Source organism: Crocodylus siamensis, chromosome 9, assembly GCF_052110815.1.
Source record: "Crocodylus siamensis isolate JL-2025a chromosome 9, ASM5211081v1, whole genome shotgun sequence".
NCBI lineage: Eukaryota > Metazoa > Chordata > Crocodylia > Crocodylidae > Crocodylus > Crocodylus siamensis.
In genome coordinates, this window is record NC_143403.1 from 71133170 (window position 1) to 71160997 (window position 27828).

At 51.5% G+C, this 27828-nt stretch overlaps 1 protein-coding gene across 1 annotated transcript in view; it reads right to left on the minus strand.

Annotated features, from left to right (window-relative positions):
* The window catches only part of CUX2 (cut like homeobox 2), a 169826-nt gene that overhangs the window by 66362 nt on the left and 75636 nt on the right, over positions 1–27828 (minus strand). The window contains exon 2 of the mRNA XM_090063720.1: positions 673–783. Within this exon, the coding sequence (XP_089919846.1) occupies positions 673–783 (111 nt within the window). The remainder of the gene's footprint in view (positions 1–672; positions 784–27828) is intronic.

Genomic DNA, 27828 nt, shown 5'->3' on the forward strand with positions numbered 1-27828 from the left:
TCAGCCTTGCCAGCCTTACACAAGATGGAGCTTTAACCCCTTTGCCCTTGTGGAGGAAGGGCAGCAGGATCTCAGGTGCCAGGGAGCTAGGGGGCAGATCATGCGAGGCACCAGCGGTCCCGCCGGCAGGGGCTGTCGATGCCTCTCCAAGCTCCCCCCACCCCAGGCTTTCCTGTTTTTCTTCCTCGTTGAAAGGCAAGCAAGAAATAGCATCCCAAACTGTCAAAACCCCAGCAAACAGCCAAACCGACTGAAATAAAATTCAGTTTGGAAAAAAAATTAAAATGAGCCTACCCCATCTGGGCTGAGAGCTGGATGCCAAGAGCTCAGCTCGGCGCGTTCAACGCTTGCTTTTTATAAACTGCTCGAGACCCAAAGTTCTTTTATTGGCAGCGCGGGAGGGCCTGATCCGGCACGGTGCTGCGCTCGCCCAGCCTAGCGCGCCGGGGGGCGGCGCCTTGGAGAAGGATCCTTCCCCCACAATGGAACCGCTGGAGGCTGCGGTAATAAGCCGTAAGAATACCCGAAGGTTGGGGACTATAATTTGTCTTTGTGGCTAATTAGCTTCCTTTCTTGTTAGTCACTTATGTCTACAGTTTTCACAATCTAGTTTGAGCAGAGGAAAATACGCCGCCCTACTGAGTTAATTCCATAACAGCAAATATACTGTACCTCAGGTACATTTTTCTTAAATTCCCGGCTGAGTTCAATTAAATGTTTATGAGAATGTTCACTCTCTTCCTGCCGCGCAGCCAGCTCGGAAGCAACAGAATTAAGCTCCTTCTGGAACAAAACAAAAATAAAAAAGGGGGGAAAAAGAAAAAAAAAAGAAGATGTTTTTGGTGCATTTGTTTTAAAACCATACATAGATTTCTCCCCAGAATTCATTTTTCTCCCTTAGGAAGCCAAGACATCTTGGCAATATTGACAAGGCGGTTGCATGAATAATTGAAGGAACGATGTACCCAATGCAAAATAAAATAAAATAAAACAAATAAGACCAAGGAACTCGTTTGGTTCATCAGGAACTCAGCTAATCAATATTCTTCTCTTTTTCTTGCCCCCCTTTTCTTTCCCAAAACGCACAGTGACATAAGCTCATCAGTAACTGTAAAAAAAACATCACGGTGGTAGTGTCAAAATAGTAAAGTGCAGCATATTGTATTGCCAGATTTTATTCTAAGTCTGCGTCGTTGCCAGATTACATATATCAGGAGAGAGGGAAGCAGTCCAAGTATGACTTACTTATACTTAAGTGTTCATAAATAAGATTTTTAAGATATATATGGCTTTTTAATTTCAGCCGAATTTGGAAAAATGAAGGTGCTGGTATTAAGTAAACTGACCTTTTGTGTGTCCCACTGTAAATCATGCACAGTTCACTTCGAGTGCAGGGAAATGTTTCATTAAAGAATTATGGATGCCGACAGTCGGGCTCAGCGAACGCTAACCTGCGTGTGGGTGAAACCGCGCAGCAGACGCAGGATTGCAAAAGGCAGCTCAAAGAAAAAACAGAACCCAGGGAGGCGGCCAAGCCAACAGACAGATGGAGACGAGGAGAGGCTCACCACACTGGAGCCACGCGTGCGCGCCTGCATTTTTCACCCCTCCCTTCTCGCCCCGCTTCGCTTTAGCGGCTCTGAACTTCACAAGGGGAGCGTGCGGCCCCGGGAGCTGCCACGGGACTCGTCTGCTCTGCTGCTGCCTGCCCGTGGGCTCCGGGACCACGGAGGAGAGTGGCTGGTGAAGCAGGGGGCAGATGGCACGTCCCGGGCCTCCCCGAGAACCCGAAGCCCACGCTGCCCAGATCCACTGACTTCAGTGGGAGGCGCGTGGCCACGGATCCCGAACACACCTATGCGTGGCTGGCATGCCCAGCAAAAAGCCACTGGGTACTGGATGTGTCTGGTGCCCCCCAGCCCCACAACTAAGCAAATATAGATCCTCTTCCCTGCAGTGCCCACCTCACTGTCTCCATCCTGCTACCGCAGGCAAGCCCACTCACTGGGCCCGTGGCCTGGCTGCTTCTTCCTCCAGCCCTCCCTCCCTCCAGCCACGCGCTCCCAAGGCAGCAGCTTTCTCTTGCTGCGGAGGCCGATCTCAGCAGCCAGCCTAGCCCCTGGACAATGAAATCAGGTGAAGACAGGCCATTAAGATAAAGTGAACGCTCGCCTGGCACCTTCCACCCAGTTCTCCAAGCAGGAGCGTATCGCCAACCCCATCTCACAGATCCAGGCCCCGAGGCAGGGGGCAGTTAAGTAAGCCAGGCTAGAGCCAGCCAGTGCCAGCAACAAGGCTCACCCCGGGTGTCCCGGATCCCAGTCCCAAGCTCTCACGAGAGGGCCTTGCCTCTCCTCATCCTCTCCTCCCACATCCTCAAACACCAAAACGCGTGGCAATTATCTGCTTGTATCATGGCAAGAACATCTGTAAAAATTTATACCTGCACCGTAAAATGTGGCAAAACACAGCGGCCTTTGTCTGCTGCGGGGATCCCGGAAGAGTACATGTTCCAGCCATGAAAACCTCATTAGAATTTATCTGCTAACACCGGTTCTAATTACCGCCCTGCAGTCTATGGGAAGAGACATAAACCATAAAATCTAAAGGGGAAAAATTCTATTAATTGCTTTTGGAAGAACTGGATGCCGAAGTCTCACGTCTGGGGGTCACTGCCTGCACGAACGTCAGACTGTGCCCCGCCACCCTCAGCCTCCCGGCCCTGGAGACGTCCCGACGGGACGTGCTGCCTTCCCTGCCCACCCGTCCAGAGGAACGGAGGCCACCACACGCAGCAGGCATGACGCTCCTTCAGAGAGGGGCCAAGATGCATGCTGGCCCAGCAGCCCGGATCCCGCGCCAGCCCCCCGGGCTGCAGGCTGTGGTGGGACTGCGAAGTGAGGAGCTGGCAAGTGGGAGAGGAGCAGGTGGAAGTAGCGGGAACAAGCCACGTCCCCCTGCCCAGAGTACCCTGACCCCAGAGCCGGGCCCCGGCATGCACAGGAGAACTCGCTCCGGGGCCTGCTCCGTGCTTCGCCTGCAGGCTGCTCTGCCCTCGGACAGTCCCCGGCATCGGCAGGGGCCTTCTTGCAAATCCCAGCCGTCAGATCCCCCAGCACTGCCCTGCCCCGCTCGGCCCCTCTGCTCCCCTCTTCCTCTGGCTGCTGCTGGGTGGGCAGTGGGCTCCTCTAACGAAGCTGTTCAAAGCAAACTCCTGCCCAGGGCAATGGCCTGCCAACGTGAAAGCTGCCGGGCCTGGGGGAGATGTAGGCTGAAGAACTGGTCAACAAGTTCCTGAACGTTTGTGTTTGATGGAGGCACGAGGCGAGATAACGCCCCATTAATACTATCAGTGCTGGGCTGCGTCAAGGTATCAAGTACTGGAGGAGGCTGGGCCCCTGCGGGGAACGCTGGAGTCCAGATAAGAGGCAGCTCCACGCACCGAGGGATTCGATTGCAAGGGAAACCCCTCTGCCCGCCAGAACAAGCGGCCCCTCGCCTCCCTTCGAACCTTATGTGGAATGTGATTAAACAAATCCTGCTGCCCGTGCCAACCCTTCCATTCAGATAGGCTCATCTGATCCACGGCGCATCAGACACAGACATCACGGAGCCTCCCGACAGCCCCTTCTGAATAACAAGCAGCCCGCTCTCAAACGACGCAAAACTGCAGACGGGGGCAGACGGGCTTGGTCCTCCAGGCAAGCTGCGGCGAGCAAGAAGCCAGGGAAGAGCGGAGAGTAGCCGAGAACAGATCCCTGCAGTGGGCAGTATGTCTGTTGGGTTGCCCCGCCACAGTCAACACCAAGGCTCAATGCGGCTCGTGCTGGCACGTGCTTCTTCCGGATGGAAGCAGGCGTGGGCTGCAGGGACTGGTCAAGGAGGTCAGATCAAGGCTGGTCTGAAAGCCTACTTCATCTGCCAGGGCTTGAAACCATCACACACACACACACGTGTGCATCCTTCTGCATGCATACATGCAAACATGGACCACACGCCGGCTTCTGCACAGCCCTCCACTTCCCATCCAGGCCGGCAGCAGGAGCAGCAAAGAGGATCGCCTGGTATTTCCTCCCACGGTGGAACTGGGAAGTGCTGGAAGTCTCTGGCCGCTGTCCCTCCGCTCGCTGGGCGAAGGAGCTCCAGGTCAGCCCGTGGCTAAGGCACGGCAGATCTGCCCTGGTAAACTACTCGCGTGGGCAGTCATTTTCATGCCATGTGCTAATGTTTCCAGGAAGGCACCCAGACTACCTGCCCGAGCTGGGCCTCCTCCGCCAGTGAGCTGCTGGAGCCTTGGGCACATCACATAACCGCCCCCCTCCCTGCGCTGGCTGTGAAATGGGGCAGACCAAAACTGCCCTCTCCCATGCACCCCACCGCACAGGGAGGGGAGACTGGGCCTGGGGCTCAGGTGAGACGCCAGAGAAGCAGGGCAGGGTTGGCACACTCAGGCCACTCAAACAGATATTTGTAACGGGCTCTTTGGGTCCATTAGCCCCTCAGAAGAGGTGTTCAAGAAGAGGATGGGCATGCATTGGTCTGGGATGATCTAGAGGCAGCTAGGCCTGAACTCTACTATGGGTATCTCCCACGTTTCTGGGGCTTTGCTGGCGGAGGGGGAGATTTCACCCCCTGCAGAAGCACTGGGAGTTGTCTGCAACCAGCACTGGGGGCTCTGGGCTCTGCCAGCGGTCCTGCTGGAACAAAACCTGGAGGTCCCCGGCTAGAAAGTCTTGCCCCTCTGCTCAAGCTCAGGCCAATCATCACATTTGGGGCGAGGAAGACGTTTTACCCCGTGTTCAGACGGGTATGCACTGCGGGGGGTTTGCCTTCCCTGGCAGCAGGGGCACAGTCCCCCCGCTGTACCTGTGGCAGGCTCGGGTGCTGTGTGACACGGTTGACAGGGCAGGTTCGATAACAGATCAGAAAAGGATTTGTACGGGATGCTTGGATAGGGATGACCCTGTATCAAGCAGGAGGTTGGACTAGACGGGTCCACTCGAGGTCGCTTGCAGCCCTGCTGCTCTGCGATCCGCGAGCCCGAGCGTCCCAGCAGCACCCGCGCTGCGGCCCCGTGCCGGGCAGAGCCGGAGCAGCTTCACCTGCCCTGTACGAGGGTGGCTCCCGGGGACTCTCGCAGGCCCGTGCCTCCCGGACAAGCCCCCGCGGGCCCGCTGCTGGACGTGGCGGAGGGGCGGGATCCGCGCCAGCAGGGACAGGGCTGCCGGCGTGGGAGGGGCCGGGGGCAGCCGGGGGACAGAGGGGGAAAGGGCCTGCCACGCTTGCGATGCAGGGCAGAACAAGACAGATTGCGGCGCACAAGACGGATGGCGGCAGGCGCGGCGCCCGGTAGATGGGGTGTTAGACAGGCTGGGTTACAGGAGCTATCAATCATTTCCTACATATTATGTAAATTTCTGATGCTAAAGATGTATGGAGCCAATTATCAGGGGTCACTGCTGGGTGTGAAATTCATACAACGAAGCTCACTTGGTCTCAAATGAATTTGTGAGAGATTGCAAGCTTACTGCCTTTTATTGGACAATATAAATATTTCACTGTTATATAAAAAAATATTGGAGAGAAAGCAGATAAAACGAAGTCCTGTGTGTATACAGAGAAACAGGGAGTGAAAAATGGCAGTCAGCATCTTTTTAACTGCCTTTTGGTGCATCACAGGGATACAGGTTATGAAGTGGGTTTTATGGCTGGCTTCGCCCCGATGCAGTCACGTCTCTAACCTGCGGGAAGACCTGGATCCAGACAGCGCCCCGAGAAATCCAGGTCCCCAGCTCCGTGGAGACCCAGGGAGCGGATCGAGAGCAACGGGCTTCCCGTGCAAGGCAAGGAAGCCGGAGCGCTCGCAGCACCCGGGTTTGATTTGGAGCCACTTTGCCGTGCGTCTTGTTCTCGTTGTCACTTCCTGGCCGTGACAGAGATCAAAGAGTTGGAATGATGAAATGTGCATGGAAACCCATTTCTCGTAGACTTGTCCAGGGCTTTACATGACATACAGCACTTAGTCAAAGGCTTTGGTGTAATCATTAGCCAATAAATCACAGTCCTACTTGCTGCTTGTACTCCCTTGTTTAATAACTTCATAAAAGCTCAGGAACAGTAAATACAGTTCTAGCCTCACCACACAGCCGCGGCCTGGGCAGCGCTCTCCCCCAGCACCGCCACATTTCCATGCTGGTTAGGAACAGGGCTGAATACAGCCAAAGGAGGGCCCTGACTACTCAGAGATGAAGGCAGGGATGGCTCGGTGCTGCCAGTGCCCCTCCTGGGGACCGTGGCAGGGCAGCGCCCACAGCCGCCGTCCCCACCTTGGTTTGGCAGCGCAGGCACCGCGGCGGAGGCGGAGGAGGGCACTGCCCTTTCCTCTGACTGAAGGGCAGCACAGCAGCTGCCTCAAGCGGAAGCTCTCCCTGCAGCAAAAAATAGTGGGCGCTGAGCCTTTCACCCCAGGTGCTGCCCCAGCTCCGCCCGGAGCGGCCGCGCAGCCCACGGTGCAGGGCAAGGAGGCTGAGGCCTGCCCTGCCCCGAGCTTTGTCCCCCTCTTGCTGCTGAGCCCTGGTTTATCGCCCACTTGACTCCTGGCCTTGGGGGCTGTGAGCGCACGTCCGGAGAGCGCTTTCCACCGTCCTCGCTGGTTTGCAAGAGGAAAGCAGAGAGGAGAAGAGCAGTCGCTGCCCTGGGAAAAGGATGCCAATCAAAGATCTAATTAGCCACGCACAAGTCAGCGCTGGAGTCACCGGGCTCCCCCCCACCTTGCTCGCTGCCACAGAGGCAGCCCTTCAGGGTCTGCGTGTCCCTGGGCACAGGCGCAGCTCAGGAGCCCCCTCCAGCCCTGCCTTGCACCAGGGACGCACTGGAGCCCAGGCAACAGGGTGACGCGCAGCCCCCCTGCCCTGCTCTGCCGGGAGACCCGATTCAACAGAGCAGCTAAGTGAATCCTGTGTGAAGGAGCCTTTAGCACCGCACAAGGTGATGGGGAGCTGCCCTCTGCTCTGGTCTGCTCTTCCCCTTGGGCACGTGTTGCCCTCCAGATCTGGCTCTGCTCAGGGAGGCAAGGCGAGCAGCCTGCCTGGAGTACCACGGAAGCAGAGTTATCCACCTCGACGCACCCCCAGGCAGACACGATTACACAGAGCAACGCAGGGAACGTGGGCTGGTGCTCCTTCTCCCAGCCACCGGGCAGCACCCTGGGTCCAAGCAGAGATGCTGCAAAACGTGCAGCTCCATGCCCAAAGCCCAGCACTTCAGGGGCAGCCGGGACGTCCCTGAGCCAGCCTGTCCTGCTGGTCGCCCTGTACCTGCAGGTCACACCACACCTACATCCAGCTTGCCGAACCCCAATATTTGGGCCAACACGACCCAGCCACCACTCATTACGCCACCTATAAACCCAGCTTGGGCGTGCCCCAGAGACAGGGCTGCAAGCTGGCATGGGTTAATGGCACCCAGTGGCAGCCTTTTGCCCGCAGCCCTCTGGGAAAACCCGGGCAGCTCAAGAGAGAGCAGGGGATTACGGGAGGTCATCAGGGCCCTTTGAGAAGTGCCTCCTCCTTGCTTGTGCAGCACCTCGGGCAGGCGAAGAGAGATGAAAGGGCTGGATCCTGCCGAGGGAAGTCACTCATACGGGGACAGGCAGCGAGTCACCGGGAGCTCACGGCTATCAGCTGAATCAGAGAGATGGCATGAGACTGAAGAAGGCACTGTGCCCTCCCTGCCCGGGGCCTCAGCTCTCAGTGCTGATCCACTGCCCACAGCCACGGTGGCTGGGATCGTCCCTGGGCTCTGGCCAGCTGCGACAATCAATCCCAGATACATTTTCCTAATAGTTTTCCTGACTGGTTCCTCTGTTAGCATATCTGTCCTCATTTGCAGTCTCAGGACCCAGCGGAGGACATTCCTTTTTGATGTTCACCAATACATCAAACCCTTCCCCGCTACAATAAAAAGAAAAAAAAAACTTTCGGAATCGATACCTCTCTCTCTACCTACGTTATATTAAAAACTTTAGCATCAATATTAATGTTTAAATTCTACCAAGCTGAGTTTAATTACCTGTAAATTGTACCCACCAGTCTGTGGACTTCCTTTCTTACAGCAGTAAATAAAAGTGATAAGCAGAGGCACTTAAATAACATGCTAACCTGGAGCAACAGCAGGAAGAATTTAGGGACCGACCACCGTGCAGCACAACCAGGTGGGGGTTTATTTCGGTTCGGCAGCACACGTTCATTTTATGGTGTTTTTACCGGTAAGGACAACGGAGGGGAAAAAAGGTTGTGGAGGGAACGCAAGCGCCACCCAGAAGCCTAGCCCACAGCAATGACACCGTTAGACAGAGGTGGCTCTGCTCTCCTTTACACCCTTTGCTCAGAAGCGGTGACCACGGGGCAAGAAAGAGCAGCCCCGACATTAGCTACCGCAACTCTAGATTTGAACGAGTGGAGACTGCACGCTGGCCCTCCAGCCCGCCAGGCCCCGAGCCAGCTCTGCCACCTTGGCTAGCGTGATGCCCATGAATGGACTGCTCCACCAGGCATCTCTGCAATGCTTGAGCAGCCCAAAATGAACGGATCAGACTGGACAATCTTGGCCCTAAAAGAGCAATGGGGAAAGTCAAACTAGTGCCTAGATGGTCTACTGCCAACCCCCATCTGCAGCCAGTTCAACTCCTTTCCCTCCCAGAGGGAACAGCGCGTTCTCCAGTGACTTGCCAGCCGATTCCCACCATCTCCGTGGATGCGGCCGCCCTCGCGTTCCTTGGCTCTTTATCCCATTACTTGGGGTCAAATATTGAGAACGAGCCGGGAGCTCTGGCCCACGTGCCTTGCTCAGGAAAATCTCCTGCCGCCTTCTGCTCTGAGCTCAGGTCTCCGGCTCAAGCTGACGACGACTCTGCCCACCAAGCAGCCACGGCACGCGGGTTTCCTCTGCCTTGGCAATGCCAACACGTGCTGCTCTGCGAGGGGGCAAGCACAGACTTAGCAGGCAAGGGGAAGCAGGCGTCTTGTGTGGGTGCAAGAGAGGAAGGAGGAGGAGGAGACTGCTTGGGAGGAGAAAACGATGCACAGCTCTAACCTGATCCAGGACTCCTGCTGCTCAAGCAATCAGGTATTGACTCCTGGTATTTTGGGAGCCAGAGAGAACGATCCGAATTGAAGCTATGGGGCTGGCAGGACCACGAATAAACACCAGGCAGCAGGAGTCATGGCAAATGAAGGGAATTTGCACACCTCTGAACAGGGTGTCCTGAAGCCAAGCACGATGGGGGAAGACACAACCGGACTCAAAACAGGCCTCGCTGCAGCTGCCAGACAAACTTCTCCCCTGCTCCGTTTATTGTAGGCTGGTTTCCAGGTTGTGCTCAATAATGTGAATTAAGGGTTTAGGGCCCAGGGTCCGCTGTTGCCCCGAACAGTGCAAATTCTGCGATTCCAGCGGGACACGACACGCAGCAGCCAGGATCCACACCCGGTCCTTGCTGCTAACCATCTGCCGAGATCACTTTGCCCCTCACCTGCCCCGTGAAAGACACAGCAATGCGATGAAAACCAGCCTCTCATAAGAGACAGCGGCTTCCCCGTTCTCGCGGCACGTCCCGCATCAAAAACGTTCTTCCAGTTCCTGCCCCCGATCGGCCCGGGCCTGGACCTGGATCGGTCTCGTCTGGTGAAAGGACTCAGCGGGCCGTGACGCGCCTTCATTTGGAAGCTTGTGAAACAAATAATCTTTGCTCAAACAGTGCCAAGACGTAAGCTATATGATCTCGCAATCTAAAATGGAATCTGGGTTTGCAGCACTTTATCAAAACGGCGGTAATGGGATCTCTAAGAGGGCAGAGATTTGAGACACGTGTTAGATTTCCATTCCCGGGGAGATATGAAAAGGCAGTGTTTAAAAAATATCAAGCGATGCTATCTAACGTGTTATACCAAAGGCCACTCATGGCGGGCCCCAAACTTTGCTACCCTGCACAGACGGACAGCGCTGCTGATGGTCTCCCAGCCCCCGACTCCAGGTTGCAGCGTCTAATGATTTGCTGCCTTGGTCCGCCACGTGCAGGTCAAAACCCAGAGGGAGGACACAGCGCCTTCTCGGCCTGCCACTTCGGGCAGCAATGACTCGTCTCCCCAAGCGGATCCGAGAGGCCACCGCGCCAACCAGGCAGCCTTCCACCTCCACCGTGCGCTGCATAAACGGTGATGCCAGTCCCGAGGCGGCAGGGAGCACCGGGCTCCAGACTGAGGGCTCGGTGCTAGCATGGGACCCACGCCAGACTGCAGTGAGATCAGACGGACGGCAGCCGACCCGTAATCCCAGGGGAGACGGGCGCGCTATTGCTGCGTCAGCCAGCGGGATCGCCCGGGAGCTTCGGTTTCCACCTGAGAACGCGTTAAGGCGAGCATCATCCATTCCTACTGCACCGGGCAGCCCTTCCGGCCTCCCCACCACGGCGCCCTTGCAAACGCATCCGGCAAGGCAGGCCCAGGCCCCTCAGTCGCATGCATTTTGGCGCAGGAGCTACGCTTCAGAGGGCTTTCAGCCAGAAATGCCGCACCTTGGTTCCTCCAATCACAGATTCCTCACATCATTTAATACCCTTTATTATTAGATCTATTACAGCGGCTTCCCGAGGACAGCGCTGTAATGATGATGGCAGTGTTCAAGGGCTACATTTACAGAATAATATTCATTACCATATTCATTCAGTGTTTATCTCGCAGATGTACGGATCTGTTACAATGGAGAAAAAAGAGAATTCAGAATTTGTTCTCAAAAGATATTCAAATTAGTTAATCAAGAGTCCTTTTATTACATGTCTCATGTACCAGAAGCAACTATCCATGGAGATAAATGATCAGCTGCTAATAACTGATTACACTGCAGCAAGTGTTTTCTTATCCCTATTACCACCATGTTTAAAGACATTTTATAAATTTCTAATTATTGTAAATTGTTTCTCCTTTTGAAAACATCTTCCCGTAGTCATCCTCTGTCAAGTTTTTTTCCCCTGAAAATCTCTCTATTTCTCTCTTTTTCTGAAATGAGCTGAAATGAAAGAGGTTTGGAAAGTGGGGTAGAGAAAACACTTGCAACTCGTTGGATGGGCCATCAGCGAGAAGATGAGCCAGGAGACCTGGGCTTTACTCCCAGCTCTGCTACTGATGTGCTGATTGACCCTGGGCAAGTTCTTTCAAGGCTGCATGCCTCGGCTTCCCCATCCGTGAGCTGGGGGAAATACAGTTTACCCCAGGCTTTGCCACTCTGTGAAATGATGATGAAGGGCCCGATTGTCACTGGCCTTTGGGCCCTCTTGAAGGCATCCTTATGCAGCCATCTGCTGTAGCCTCAGTGAGGGTGAGGCCTGCAAACTCCTCCAACTTCTAGTACCATGTTACTGCACAGAGTAGTCCCAACACAGCTGGATTTTCACAGGGGATGGCACAAGGCACCTTCCTGCTATCAGAAGGAACTCTTTGCCGTCGGGGTCTTCCTCCTGCAAGCCACAGAGGCCCAGTGCTCCCAGCACAGCACTCGGAGACTAGGGTGCCACGGCTGCTCTTCCAGCAATACGAGGTGTAGCCCCTCCACTGGGCATTGTCAGCCTCGTCCCTGATGCCAAGCAAAACAGAGGGCTGCAGGCTCCCGGCCATTCGAAGTCGGGCCCATCTCAGGCTCCCGGCCGTTCAAAGTCCATGTCCCACTGCCTTTCCTCCCTGAAAAACCACCTTGCAAGAAACTAAATATAAAAAAGACCCCAAAACCTATGAAGGGTAGAAGGAAGTGCTACACAGACAGCAAGACCCAGGGGGGCCTTCTCCAAAAGCCTGCGAGCGCTTGGGCAATGCAGCCCCCATTGCTTGGCAGATAAATTCCCCTTGCTGAGCACTGAACAGAGACTTACAGAAGACCTAACTGGGCCTCAGGAAACCACCATTTTGAAGATGTGCTCCCCAAAGCCACTACTCCCTTGGCACCAGCCAGCAGCATGCTGTAGCATGGACTGAGCTGAAATGGTGGTGGTGGTAGTTGCCTTTTGCGGCCAGAGGCTTGCACAGGCCCAAGCTCCAATCTGCAGTAAGCCAGGAAAGCCCAGCCTAAGTAACACCAGGTCCCCAAGCTGGATGCCAGGGCACCGCCACCAGCCAAATGCCACCAGGGGCACGTTCTGGAGATGCAGCCCCAGGGTCTTGCACCACGAGACACAAGGCACCAGCAAAAGCTGCCGAGCACGCACGTGCCCCGGCGGTACAGCAAGGGAGGAGCTGGAAGGCTCCAGTGTGGACGTGCGCGCTCCTAAGTTAGCGTGTGGGGACAGCGCTATTTGGATCACGTTACCAGGAAGTTCAGTAGGAACCCGGCTTTTCACATATCAGCTCTCCGTGGGGAAAGGAAACCTGGCAAGGATTTGATGAAATGCATGGTGGAAACCACAGCACAGCTGAGAAAACAACTGGAACTGTGGTGAGCTGCTAAGTCCCGATCTGTATTTTAAAAGTGGCCTGAGCTGGAACATAAAAGAAAAGGAAGGAACAAGATGGATCAGTCTTAGGTCTCTCCGTCCAAACCAGCGACACATCTTGACCAGGCCCATGCATGTCAGGGGGTGGGGGTCATGTTGGTAGAAAGGGTTCCCTGCTCAGTGAACCAAGGAGAAATAAATAAAACAGCAGTATATAATACAGCTCTTGATAACCCCTAGGCATCTGTTCCTGAAGACACTGGCATATAAGGTCAGCTCTGTGTTTAGGAGAGTGCTAAAAACCTGCTTTGCTTCTGCATATTTTAGATGAAAGCCACTCAGGTTTGATAGAAAGAGTTAAGAGGGGCAAAGGCAGCAAGGACTTTATATGCAGCAACCAGCAGCCTCTCGAAATTATTTCTGGGATTCCTCTCATTGAAATCAATCAGCTTAAAAAAAAGAAAAAGAAAAACACTCCAAAAAACTAAGCTCTTAGAGAGACAGTCAGGGGTAGTTGTAATGGAAAAGCCACCTTTTCATTTATTTCCTCTGTAACCATGCCTACTGGGTGAGATGAATGCTCCATGACAAATGATGGTGACACTTTAGTGTCCTGTATGTGGCTCTTCTCGGGGCCCTGGCCCATGTCCCTGGCTCCCGCATACTGCCCCAGACAACCTCTGCTCAACCCCGCGCAGGATCAGGCCAGCCAGCAAGGAGGCGTCTGATGAGCAGAATATTTGTGAGCTTTGCCAGGAAAAGGGGAAACAGAAAGTCAGCCCAGGAGGAGCCAGGCCTGGGCAGCATCAGTCAGAGCGGGAGCTGACGTAGGCTTCCTGGCTACAGCGGGGTTTTAGCCCGGTGCAGGAGACGCCGCAGGCACCAGCCATACCATTATACACTTTATTGATGCTGTTCAGAAGAAAGCTAATCAATATATTAGATTTTCCAAAGAAAGAAAACACCGGCTGCCAGCAACACACAACTCTCCGACATGGCGCGAGCTCCACCAGCCCTCGCAGGCGCGGGTCGGCGCAGGCTGGGGAGGGGGAGCACAGCCTTCCCGAGACCCGCAGGCTGCACCTCCCGGCGCGTGCCCGAGCTTGGCCGTGACGGCAAGGAGCTCAGCAACGTGGCATTCAGTCTGCCCTACCACACTGAGCTCTTTGCCTGAGAGCTCAGCCGGGGCAAAGGGCTCGGGAACGGCCACCACCTCGGCCAGTGTGCTGGGGACCGAACTGGGAACCTCACAACTGCTAGAGCTCAAGCAAAACTCCCCAGCGGGGCAGTAACAGAATGGGGATGACGCACAGCGCAACGTGCACTGGCTGGTGGGACCCGAGCCCTTCTCAGCGTGTGTTTGTGCGTGTGCCAACGGTGCCTAGCACAGGGGAGCCCGGCCTCCTTCCTGGTGATCTTCAGCAGGACGAACGGTCCAGTGGTTAGAGCACCAGGCTCAGAAGTCACGGGTTCAGATCCCCCCGAAGCTTGTTACGTGACCGTGGGCAGGTCCCTTCACTCCTAATCCTTTCACGTGCAAAGCAAAGGTCACCGTGCCTCTCTCCCAGGAGCGCTGCAAGAATAAATAAGTTAAAGACACTGGGAGATGCTCGGCTACAGGCCAGGTAAGGTCACCCGAGTACCTGAGATCGACAGATTACTGCAATAGCAATAGATACAGCCATCCCTGCTCATCTCATATGACAGTGCTAGGTCACTTTATGGAGTCTTCCCTCACCTACCTTTGATTGCAATGGTTATACAGAGCTATCTGAGCTCGGGAAGACCACCAGGCCAAAGCTGTGGAGATGCAGCACCTTACTGAAGTTCTCTGCAGGGAACCAACGCGAGTCGAGATGGCTTTTAACTCCTGCACTCTGGATCTGCACTCTGTGTGTTCACAGAGGAACGGGCAGCTGCTGTCGAGCAGTGCACGGAAAGGGCCCGGCAGGAGAAGCATGGGTGGAGCAGCTCAGGAGGTGACTCGCAGGGCCAGCAAGAGAAAAGGATGCAGCAAAAGGCAGGAGGATAAAGCTGAGTCCAAAGCACAGATCCATCTCTTCCCTAAATTTCTGTGTCAACTCATTCCAGGTGACCTGTGCCAGCTGGCACTACTTACAGCCCAAGGTTTGTAAATGCAGCTAGTTTGGAAATCTCAGCATGCACTGGAAACGTGGCAGGATTTGCAAGAGCCTAGGATGGAGGCCACCTGTTCTTGGGGGCAACAAGTTCGGACCTGACTGCGCGCAGCCGCGATGCCCGCTCTAGAGGGCAAGTCACGGAGAACGTGAGATGCTACAAGCTCACATACACATCACTGCAAAGACATCCACTACTCTAGGCCCTGGATTTTCTGCTGCTGGCCATTTTCTCCCTATATCTGATATCAGCCAGCACCATCTTGTATGTCCTGTTTGGATAGACAGCTTGTCTATGTGCTGCACAGACACAAGCATTGACTTTGCCCTTCTCTGGTGCATCTGAGCGGTCCGAGAATGCTTCCCACAGACTCATTTTAACCGCAATTATGCTTGTCCATGCAGGGGGCAAAGCTGTGCCGGTAGAAATCATTTTAAAAACAGTTATTTTTAAGAACATATTTCCCTAGCTCTGTCGTTCCTGTAGCACAGACAGGACCTAAAATGTTCTTGTTCAGTTATGAATTGTCAATCACAGACGCCCCGTAGACAGTCTCAAGTTTACAGCTGTTGTGCTATATAGGAGACCTCAGCTAATGGCTCTGAAACTACCGATAAAACTGGAAATCATCAAAATGATGAATGAACTTGACAATGAAGGAATCCCAGTACACAGCCCCATGGAAAACTAAACTGCAGAGCTTTGTATAATTTGCCCACAGCCACATTACCTAGAGTCTGCTTTTCAGGTGTGATTTACTGCCGAGGGCTTCCAAAATGTGGTCTCCATTCCAAGATATTAATTCTTTAAACTATTAAACTTTATGCTATTGCAGCTCCAAATGATATTTAAAAAAAGGGGAGAAATAGGACACACTGGACTTAACATTCACCGCTGACAGGAATACGGCACGATGCGACTAGGGATTTATTAGTATTTTAATGGAATGAAGCCATTCAGGGGTTGGAGTTCTGTTTTGAAACCCCAAATGTTATGAAGATTTGCATTCAAAGCCTCAACCCGGACAATCTGAAACAAGGCAGAGCCAACGTCCCATATTTCCCCAGGATTATCTGAACCATATCAGATATAATCCAGTGATCTGTAAAGTGATTACCCCCAACTGAATATACGGGATCTCAACTGGTAATGCAATATTTCATCCAGCTGTAGACGCTAGGGGAAGGCAAACAAAGGAGGAGATGTAATAAGTGGAAATAAAACTATAGGCAGAGATAGTTTAATTTTTTTTTTTGTATTGCATCTAATTGCAATCAACAACAGACATCTGACACAGTGACAGCATCAGCAAAATTGCTGCTGAGAGCACAGAATCTTTGTCTAAAAATAATCAGACATTCTGCGCGCCACTGTTTGTTATAATGGTAATCGATGCTGGAGGCTTTGAATTCCATCAATTTATAGATCTGCTCTGTTCTGCCTGGTGATTGTGTTCTGCACACATCTACTCTCTCTCGGCTAAGGCAGCACTGGGGCACTGTGTGATTAAGATAAGCTCAGATTCCTTTCATACATTCCTTATCAGTTCTAATTCTCCACCAGGCAGAGATGTTCACAGCAGTTAAAGATTAGTTCAGCTTCTCAGACGCCAAATTTGAGGGTATTGATCAATAAATCAAATCAGAGCAATCAATTGCCCAATCAGAAGAGTCTAGCCGATGCATTATTACTGGCGCCTTCGAACCAGAGCTTTCATGGGTTTCATCAAAACACTGCTTTCCTGGCTTCCTGCCAGCTGCTGGTCTGGCTAATAGACTCCACAGCAGAGGAGCTCCAGCCCAGCAGAAGAGCAATAAATTTCTCATCAAACAGCCGATAGAGAAACAAGATGAACATCTGTTTTGCTGCAATGAAACTCCTGTGTTCTTCAGAATCTGCAAACCAGGTCTGACAGACCACCCCAAAGGCAGCTTTCCCTTCAACAAAGCAGCAAAGCAGAATATTTCGCCAGTTATTTCAATCAGGTAATTTAAGAAGACTTTGCATTCTCTTCTCTGCAGCTGCTGGAGCTTTACAGGGAGGATTCCAACTCAGTCAATAATAAAAGCCATCCTGGGACCCTGTACTATGAAGGCAATTTTATGATACCCATTATGTGGCAATGTAACTTCATTAAAAGCTGTTTATTCCCTCTAAGCATTTTAAGCACTTTCCCTCACCCATAAAGAAGAGCCTTTCTGTGCATTGGAAAGGTTATTTTTATAGAGAACTGCTCTGTGATATTTCTTCCCCAATAACAGGAAGGGAATGCTGCTCCCCTTCCTTAGCTAAAGACCACGCAAGAGAAGAGAGGGAGGGGAACCCGTGACCGCTGAAGGACGCGCGGATCCGCCTCCTTTTCGGCCCGGCGCCGTCGCAGGCACGTCCCACTTGTAAGCTCTTTGGGGCAGGGGCCGTCTGTTAAGTGCTTGTACAGAAGAGCCTAGCCCAGCCTGGTCCTGGCTGCTGGATGTTAATAGAGGATAGTAATCCTGCTAATGGCTAGCACTCGCACCTCTCTGCTTCAGACTGCGTGCACAGGAGACCACCCCTACTATCTAGATTTAGCTAGCATTCGAGGGCACATAACCCTCCAGGGGCTGAAACCACGCTTCTGTGGGTCTGATGAGGTGCGCCAGCCCGGCACTGGGAAGAAAAGGAAATCCTGCAACCCAGCGCGATGGCTCTGCAGTTCTCGAGTCACAGATGAGGAACGCCCGTGCCACGTGCCCCCGAGACATCGCTCTGGCAAATGACAGCTCATGTGGGTTTTTTTAAAACTCTCGCACCTCCTCCTGAACTTAAAGGCTGTCGGTGACTTCAAACTTCTTCCCTTGAGGAGGGTGGGAAAGGGGGTGGGAAAAAACCAACCCAGTCTCGTTGATTTTGAGCCAACTGTTTCTTGCAGAGACAGTAAAGAAAATAAAAGGGTGGTTGGGAAATTAGTGTATACTTGAGCCAGCAAAAGCGATGGATCAATGACAAGCGCAGGCAATGCTGTGCTCTAGGAGAAGCTTTCGGCAATTCTTCCTCCCTGCTGCCTGCCTGCGATGCTACGGCTACTTTGGTACAACCAAAAGGTTGCTGATATCACAGTACATTATTTGTACTGCACACTCCAGATGAGATGTTTGTAAGTGCTCCATTGCATTGGCATTTCTTAAGCTGCCTTGTTTTATCAACTAGTGCAGGCAGTGCCCCTAAGAGCCCCAGCTTGGCTGGCGGGGAAATGGGTCGTCCTGGAGTAGGGCAGGGAGTCCTGGGGGAGCGGAGGGGGCTATTAATGGAGCTGCTGCTCTGCTCTGCCCCACCTGCCGCGTCTGAAGGCAACGCAGAAATTTGCAAACCTGCCTCGACCACGTGGGCACTCAGTTCCCATTTTATCTTAGGCTGTTTGGAAAGGGTCCAGCTCCAGGAGCCTTAGGCATCGTAAGAGCAGTGCTGCAGTGAGCTCTCGTACACTCAGCGTGGGCTTCAGCACCAACCTGAGAAACCAGGTGGACAACCTGGACCAGAGACCTGGTGGTCAGTACAAGCCTCGCCGTGCTCCACACAACCCTCTCTTGACCAAAGCCACCACCTTTCCCCTTGCACATGATGACTGCCACAGCTATGTTTCCAGCCCCAGGAGCTTGGGGTCTTAATCCCAAACCCAAAAAGTCAATGACAAAACTTCCACTTGCTTTACTACTGTGGGACGGGGCCACCAGGCCCAATCGAGTGGGTCATACAATATGCTCAGCACAGTAAGTCAGCCTGATGGACGCGAAAGGCTTAGTTACACCATGCTGGTACAAGGCCGTCTGGGCTCAGATTACCAGAGAAACCCTTGTTTTTATTAAAAAGCAAAATAATCAGAATTAAAAATTTATCTCCATATTAGGTTTAATGCCCCCTTAATCCTTCCAGATAGATTGACAGATTAGACGGTTCTTTATTTGGGACTTTAAGCCAGTTGTCATTAAATGGCTATTCTTGAAATGCTGATATTCAATAGTTGGTAAAAGTATCCACAAGACAAAATGCTTCCTGTTCACTAGCAAGAGAGGCCAAAGAAAGTCCCCAGTCTCCCACTCCTCCTTCAATTATCCGTCAGAGCTGCAGAAATGATTCAGACTACTGAACGACCCAGCAAAGTTGGGAATTTCCACTTAAGTTATTTAAACAAGAGAAAAGGTAGAGCACGCAAATGAGCTGAACAAAAGATAGATGAATCCAGGGGCACGATTCCAGTCTTTATTCGAGCACATTTATTTCCCTTTCAAGCCAACGTGCATTTGGCTTGTACGGTAAAAAAAGCCCCTGCTGTAGGCTGAAGTAAATGGTTCAAATTGCTACAGCTTAAACGAGACAGCAGGACAACTGCTTTGGGTAATTACCGTGGTATTCTTCCCAGTTAGTGTTGCCTGAATGACGAACGCAGGATCCGACTTCAAGGGGACACCTTAACTGTTTGCAGCGCACCCCGGAGACCCCACGCTCAGCACCAGGGGAGCTGCTTGTTTTATCCTCGAGTCTTCCCAAACAAGAAGCCACAAGCCTCACTCCAACACCTTGCAGCTGGGCCAAATGGGGTCCCACGCATTCAGATGGTCATCACGACAAGCACGTCACAGGGCGACGGGTTTTAAGTGCAAGCGTTCGGTATTTTCCCAACATTAAGCAAGGGGGAAAAAAAGGCTAAATGGCTAACGCAAAGCTCCGAGTAGTCAAAGAAAAGTCAGAATTACTAGAATACATTGGAATTGATTTACAACAGCATCTCGGGACGGTGATACACGAAAAACTGGTTTTATTGGACCTCCAGTGATAAAAGGAAAACCTGGTTTTATTGGACCTCATGCTAATTAGCTCAACTCACTGCTGGCACGACATGGTGCTGCTCACAACATTATGTAACCCAGTGCTGCGTGCAACCAGAAATAGCTTTTAAACAAACGCCACAAGAAGCAGAGACAAATGCTGCCCCATGCTTACCGAAGAGAAGAGCGGGGTCAAGCAGAACAGGGTCACTAACGACGTCACGGCACTGCCCACGCTCCAAGCATACCTTCCCCGGTCCCAAACACGCGGGAAGTCGGGCTCTCCAGCGGGTTTAAACATTCCTCTTTCCTGTACATAAACAGGCCTTTATTGCAACTTTGATATATCCTTCCCCTAACGACTTTTAAGGGCAGCAGATAAAGTCGAAAGAAGCGCAGAAGAAACCAACAAATGTTTAATATTCAATAAATGTGTCAATTTTACATACTGAGGCAAATGGGTCTTTATTGAAGAATTGGTAAATTTCCTCTGAGAAAAGTAAGTGCATTTTAGCCTTCAAGGGGTCCCTGATGAATAGAAATGGAATGTGATTTGTGATAAAACTCAGCTGCTCTATAAAAGACGTTAAATAAATGTTGCTGTTTCACTAGGGATATACAGAATTGATTGCATTATAGACTGATTCTAAGAGGCACAATCCCCGCAAGGTACCCGTGAGGTTCCCCGTGCGGCTCGAGCCAGGGAGCCGAGATGATTTAGATTACGTCTCAACTTTCTTCCCATGTTTACTCAGAATTTTCTGGAAATGTTTGAGAGCAGATATTCCAGCTTCAATTATTTACAGTTTAGTGAGTGCTTTGTCGGGAGCCCTCGCTGCTTTCTTCTTCTTCTTTTTTTTTTTTTTTCCGGTGAAGTCATGTTATCTAACCCGGCGAAGGGGGGGCAGGATCTCTTCAGACGTTCAGCCAAGACGCTTGCCCAGCGCCCCTTTCAAGGGACCGAGTCAACGGGAGTGGGACTGACTAGAGGTCGCTGCCATCAAGCAACTGGAGGGGCCTGGGTAGTTTGATGCTACAGCTCAGTAAGTCGACGGACAGGAATCGCCGCCGCAGCATCAGAAAGCGGTCTCAGGAAGGGGCCGGAGCCGCCCCCGGTGGAGGTCGAGGTACGCGGGCCAGCACGGGAGATGCTCACCAAACGAGGCCTGCGCTGGGGATAAAACAAAGGCGGCCTGCTCCGAGACTGGCACCTGCCGCTGGCGCCAGACTGGCGCCCTTTGCCAAGCTTGTCAGAAAGGCAGTGCCCAGGCTGGCGGCCGCGCATCCCTGCGCTGCTCTGGAGGGCACGTGCGAAGAGCAGCCCCTCCGGCCTTCCTTGCGTGTCTGGGAAGCAGGCTGGGGAAACGGTCCCGGCTCCATCTGCCCCCTGCAGAGCTACGACGGAGCACCCACGGCCAGATCGCCGGCCCCGACCCATCTCACTTAGACGCCCTGAAACACCGCTCGCGTGTCAGTCACCGCAACGGAAGAGTCTGAACGCTGGCTTTCCACCCCATGGACATGATGCTTCAACAGAAATCATTTCTTTTCCTATAACCCAAAGCAATTATATTTTTTTAAACCCGGCGGTGTGGGATGGCAGCTCCATACATACACTTCAATGCAATATCAGTTTCAAGCAGATCAATTCTTATTGAAAAATACAGTAACATTCACCCGTTATTTGCATTGATTTGGCTGATAAAGCACAGGCACCTCCTGAATTACCATTATGCATGAAAAATACAGGGTAAGAAAACAATTAAAATAATTTCACAGCTGAGGCAGATGGCAGCTAGCACTTGAGGTCGGAGACTGAAGAAGAAAATCAAGTTTATGAAAGGTAGCGCCTGTTTAATTCCAGAGATAACCACAAACAGTAATAATGCAAGGAAAATAGCAAATGAAATCCGGCACCAAAATGTAAACAAAGCAATCTTCATACAGACAAATGAGAGGCCACCAGTACCACCGCAGTGAGCACAAACTGTGATATAATTGCGCTGTTGCTGCATCATCTTTAATCAATAATATCCAGGGTTGCCACCGCTTGTACAGCCCAAATCCCAGACTCAGCCAAGAAACAGCATGTTGTTAAAAAGCCCAAGAGCTCTTTCCAGCTAATAGGTGGCTTGTTCCCTCAACCCTGCTGATTTTTTAAATAAACCTAAATTCCAATAATTGTTTAATGTTTATTTTTATTTAGTTCTGGTTCACCTACTCTGTCTCTTGATGACAGAAATTGATATTTTGCTCAGGTTTCTGGAAAAAAAAAATTAGGGAACTGTTATTATGTCTCGTCATAGGCAGAACATGCTCATAACAACACAGCGGTAACCTTTGTCAAATACGCCGCGTCCGCTGGCTCAAGACAGAGCATGAAATTCAGGCTTCCTGCAAAACTCATTTCTGTCATCTGCCGCGGAGTGAGACAAAATGACTCAACGCTACCCAGGACCTTCTGCTCGTCACGGGACCACGTCCACACGGCTGGAGGAAGTGACCCCGAGGCGCCAGACGGGGAGGAAGGACCCGCAGTTTTACGTTCCTTCTTCACCGACTGAGGAGCATCTCAGAGGGGACCAGCCGTGAAATGCCAGCTCGCCCGTTCTGCCGACCAGCCACCGACACGGGCGGTCTACAACTTGGGCAAGAGAGCCGAGAGACCACGGACGGTCTACGCTACCCAAGCTAGTTGAGCCAGTACGACTTTTCAAGATGCTATTTTTTGCTGCTCTAACTATACCAGAAAAAGCCCAAGTATGGGTACGGTCCTACTGGTGTAAAGGACACGTATATAGGTAAGGCTGAACTGAAATAAACTATACCCTTACAAGCACTTTTACGCTTATATAATTGTCCCCATCCTAGAGATGTGTTTCCCTGGCACCACACTGACATAGCAGCCACATTTTTAAAGCCTGAACAAGCCCTGTATTCATACCCCGGAGTTCAGTAAGGCTATTTAGCAAGCTGCCCAATGACCACCTTAAATTTAATTTTCCCAAAGACGAAATGTGCAACCAGCAAACTGGTTGGGCCAAACTGGCTTGTGTTATACTGGAGTTGCACAGCCGTCCCTTGGTTTGCTGTCTGGTACACCAATGTAAAACCCCATCTCCCCCGGGGAGATATTTTGGCCACTTGGAGTTTGCCTCATTATCTGAAAGGCAAAGAGATTCGTCTCTTATGACCAGGGACAAATCAGGAACAGCTTCACTGAAGGCAAGATTTACCTGTGTTAAGTGCAAGGAGAATCCTGCCTGCTGGATCTCTGCGGCGCCTGAAGTACAACCAGTGCAAGCCAAATCAAGCTCCCGTGATGTTTCTGCGATGTAATCGTCACATCACAAAATGTTAGCACATGGAAAGGGGGCCGCACGGCATTTTCCATACAGAAAGCGAATGAACAGGCTTCTCTGAGAGACGATTCAGGCAGGCCCCGTGGACACTGCCCTGCTCACAGCAGTACAATCAAAGTTATAGTGGTGCCATTTGCTCTGCAATCGCTAAGAACAGGTCAGCACTTCTTTTATTAAATTCTAGCAACAGAGAATTATAATTGACCATAAATGAGTCACTCCAGTGTGGAACCGGGAGCGCAGAGGCTTGGCACAAAGGAAATGTGCTCAGAAACCATTTGTCTTTCTTTAAAGAAACCGGGGTGCCCTCTTTCCGGATGTCATCGGGCTGCCCTTGGAGCTGGCAGCGACACTTCTGTACGTGGACGCGGGCTCCACGGAGGCACTCATGGAAAGTAGCTTAGTTCCTCTGGCACAAAACCAGATAGGCCCACAGACTTCAGCGGTAACCGAATCAAAGTAGCTCCCCTGACATGAAGGAAGCGAACAGGGCTATTCTGATTTACACCTCTGATGCATCTAGCACATTTCAGCTTGATATACTGGGACAGATTTGGAAACTCCTACGCATGCAAAGTAGCATCTTACTCCACGGCTCATCCTAGCGAAGTCAAGAGCGGTTCTTGCTGGTCAACTTGAGCAAGGCTATCAGAACCTTACATGCAATTTAATCCCTTAAAAAAATACGTATGATCAATTACTTAGAATGAATTATTAACGCAGCTGAGTTCCTCACCCCGTTCAGCCTTGGAGCAAAGCAGCAAAGCTCCTTTTCCAGGGGTCAGGCTCTGAACAGAACTACTAATGTGAGCAAACCCACCAACGGGTGTGAAAATCCACAGCCTGGCCTGGAGGACTGCAACCATCTGCTACTGGTCCTACAGGGCAACATCTCTGTATCCTTTCAGCACCGGATTTTATTACAAGTCTAAAAAACACTCGTTTCCTAGACCTTACTGTCAGGTAACAGGCCATTAGGAATTTTAAAAAGCAAACGAAAAGCCTACATTTGTATCCATCTCAATCGGTACAATCATTCTGGATTAACAAGGATGCAATATTCATTTAAAAAATGGGTTAAATGCACACAGCACAGTGGGTTTTTTTGGCAACTACTATGGATTAATGAGTAAATGAAAGCTTAGTCAAAGTCCAAAAGAGCCATTATGTACCAGAGAGGAAGGAACTGGAGTTTAAGCATCCTCTGAACACAGTTGCACCAGGGTAGGCAGCATGCATCAATTCTCACACTCGCATCCTTGTAAAAACCACCTTTACAAAACCTCGAGACCATTCCATGACTTTAAACCACTGCCCATGCCAAGGGGCACAGCCAAGGGCCAAGTGCGCTGAGCTACTACTGACTTTTTAGCTCTAAGCAGCAGCAAGGCGTTTTCACTGCTGCAAAGCTAACTCATCCCAACAACAGGAATGGGGCTGGTCCCATTAGCAAGGCAAGCAGGGCCCAGTTCATCGCCTCCACGATGGCACTAAGGACACGTACTCGTTAGTGATTGTTGTCTCCCTCCCCCACTAGGGAGAGGCGAGGCAAGACTGTCATCTTGGCTCTTTCACCCTCCTCCTGAATAACGCTAATGTGAAGCTCCACTGGGGATGCGCTTTACCTAACGCTCTGTTCCCATCTCCCCTCTGAGCATGGTTGAAGGTGGTTCTGGAAAAGTACAGGAAAGCTACAACCAATTTCTCGAGGAGATCCATCATGTTGGATTAGCAACTTAGTTTCTTATTAGCAATTTCCCATCCTATCATATTAATATTTGTTTTCACTAATACAATGCAGGAGTCTTATCATATTAGCAACTTTCGCATCACATTAGTGAAAACAAATACTAATACAATACAATACTAATATGACAACATCTGATGGGAAATTGCTAATACAATCAGACTCTCCTACCATGTTAGTACAGAAATGTTGAGAGTCCCAGTTTCAGTGCACTTTGAACAAGATGAGTGAACATCATGCCCTTCTAAAAATATCCGTGTACTTCGTGTTCAGAGGTGTGTAGGACGGGGCTCGGGACGTGCTCAGGGCTCTGTCCCCTGCACAAGTGACAAAGGCAGATCTGAGTTACAAGGGTACGATCTCCACCCAACTCAGACCTCATCTGCATGGGGTCGCTCAGAAAAGTTACCCTGGATTATCTAGCAGATTCTTGCGTGGACACTCATTTGCAGAATTAAAGTGGTCTTAATTTCAGTTAGCTTACTTCACTTTGGAAGCCAAAGCAGAATAAGACCATGCCAAGTTCTGAATAAGTGTCCAGGTGGTTTCAGGTGGTCTAACCAGCCCACTTGCAAGTCATACCTTGCTGGCCACAGAGCCAGACTCCACGAACATTAGGGAGAGTCAGGAGAAGTCAGTGGAGGTGGCTCTGGGTTTATACTCGGTGTCAGAGAAGTCCATGCTGCAGCCCAGGGGTATCAAACTCACTGGACTGCAGAGCTCTTGTGGGCTGCATCCAGCCCAGGGCGTGAGGGCCCAGGAACGAGTCCAAGGGTGGCAGTGGCAGTGGCAGGTCAAGCCTGCTGCCTACGGCCATGCCCAGCAGAGCCAAAGGGCGCTGAGTTCTGCAGCAGGCCATGCCCCCCAACCTCCCATGCTGGTGGGCTGGACAGAGAGGCTGCGTGAGCCTGCAGGCCTGACGCCCTGCTGTAGCCTGATCTCTTGTCATTCTGCAGCTGGCTGCTCACTCACCTTAGCTGCCTTTCATCTCCCATGTTCCTGACGGCCCAGAGGCTGCAAACATTCAGCCCCGAAACAGCATCACCTGCGGAAGCAACACCGCCATGTGTATCAGCCGGCGATGTGGCCACCGGGGAGTTCGAGGCTCACCACCGACGACAGCTGCTCTTGAAGGCTGGGGGCTGTAGCACGAAGCCCTGGAGAACGTGCTCACGTCACGGGGGAGCCAGACCAGAGCTCTCCGACAGGCACTCCTCTGATTTCAGAGGGGCCCTCATCCATCACTCAACACTGCGTGATCACTACACCTGCCTGATCTATCATAGGGCACCAGAGACAAGAGACGGTAGGAGAAGTTCAGTTTCTATTCCTAAGGGACTAGGAAAAAAAGCTGAAAAAGGGACTCCAAAACCTTAAAAAGCAAAGAAACATTTTATTCTTAATTTGTAAAGCTCATGATTTTTCAGCCAATCACATGATTGACTGGTGCCTGATTCATGGCATTTGAGAGCCTGGGGCAGGCAACACTTAGATCCTGATTTCACTGCATCTCTCTATGTTGGAATAACTCCCCTGATCTCAATAAAAAGACCCCTGGGATACCCCAAGGAATCGGAGTTCATGGTGGAGGTGATATCTTTTATTAGACCAACTAGATGTTTGCAAAAAAAAAAAAAAAAATTAGCTATTTGCAAGCTTTCGGGCACAAGAACCCTTCTTCAGGCATAGGAGAAAAGACTGTAAACATCCTCCTAGGTAGAAATTAAAGTTCTTATTTCACAGGAAAGTTGAAGGTGTGGTAAAATCTGGATACCTGGGATACACAAGCATAAAGGGCATCAGATTCAGGCTGCACATATGTAAGTGTGCCAGAGACCACTCTCTCTTTCACGCATACATGGGAATAAGGGATCCAGACAGATTACTATCATTTCTAGCACTGCTGTAATGGCAGCATCTAGGCCCCATGCTGCTGTCAGCCCTGAGTAAGTGGAATTGAGTTAAACTGTTTCAGCTGCCTTCAGACCTAGGGCATTTAGGAAAGCCGAAACAGGAACACTGTCTGGGACCCAGGTTTAAGCCTCAGTGCCCAGGCTCCTCAGACAACAGTATTTCTTCTTCCCCAGGAAAGCAGTTTGCCCGTGTACACCCCATCCCACCCAGCTCAGTCGGTTTGTCTGCAGCCCTGTGAATTGTGCGAGCAACGAAAACATCCAGGTGCTTGACAAAGCTACACTTGTGCGAGAAAACTGCTGAAACCCAGGTGCACACAAGCTGAGGTGAGAGCAACAGGAGCTCAGCTACGTGCGCAGCGCTATAGACTGGCACCTGCCCACCGTGGGGAACTAGCCAAGCCGTACGTTGCAAAGGAGCGGCCTGATTCAGGGCTCAGGTGAGATCCGGTGCCTCCGCGGCAGGGAGACGGGGCGGCGTGCAGAGCCCTACAGCTCTGGGGCTCTCCGTTTGGCTGCGCGTTTCAAATCCCAGTTATTTTTCATACTTTCAAAGCAGCGTAAAGCCAAATGATTTGTGCAAAACTACTAAAGAGATAGTTCATTAGACCCTTTTGTACCAGTAAAGATAACTTACCCCCAAAAGCTGCAGCGAGTGGAGTATGTGCTAAGTGGGGCTCTATAGATCATGGGCTCATTACAGACAGAAGCTTTCTCCACCTCCGAGGCTGCAAGTTCAAATCCAGCGCAGGTCAGCAGTGGCTGAAGGCAACTGCCAGCCGACCGCCGCTCAAGAGTGTGTGCAAGAGGAGGGGAGAGGGTCCGAGTCCATTTCACATGGAAAAGCACCACTCCGGGCACCAATAACCGGCCCTTGGACAACTCTCAGGAGCCAAGCCCAGGACTGGAAGCGCCTCTGAAATGAAAAAGCCCTCACGTGCCCAGATGTGTGAGGGAGGACCTTTGTCACGGGCTCTCAGCAGGGTTCAAACTTGGGACCCACAGCATCACAGCCCAGACATCTGCACGCAAAAAACCCTCAAAACCCCAAGTGAATCTGTTGGCTTGCGTTTGTGAAGGCTATCCCCCCCTACCAGAGGGCTGTGCAATAGGTGTTTCCCAGGCGCATCAACCTTGCACTGCTGTTGCCCATGCTATGCCTATTCTCTGGATAAAGTCAATCTTAGCCTTACATTCACTTAAGTAGTAATTAAAAATAATCATTTGAAAGAGGAATGAAATTAAATCAACTCTTCCGTCCTGTAATTTCTGCATTAGCAGCGACTTTCATCACAGCCCTCAAATCCTGTTAGACCTGTTATACAAACCAGCAGCAGTGCAGCTTAAGGAGTCACAGAAAGCAACCGATAATTTCAGGGGATGCAAG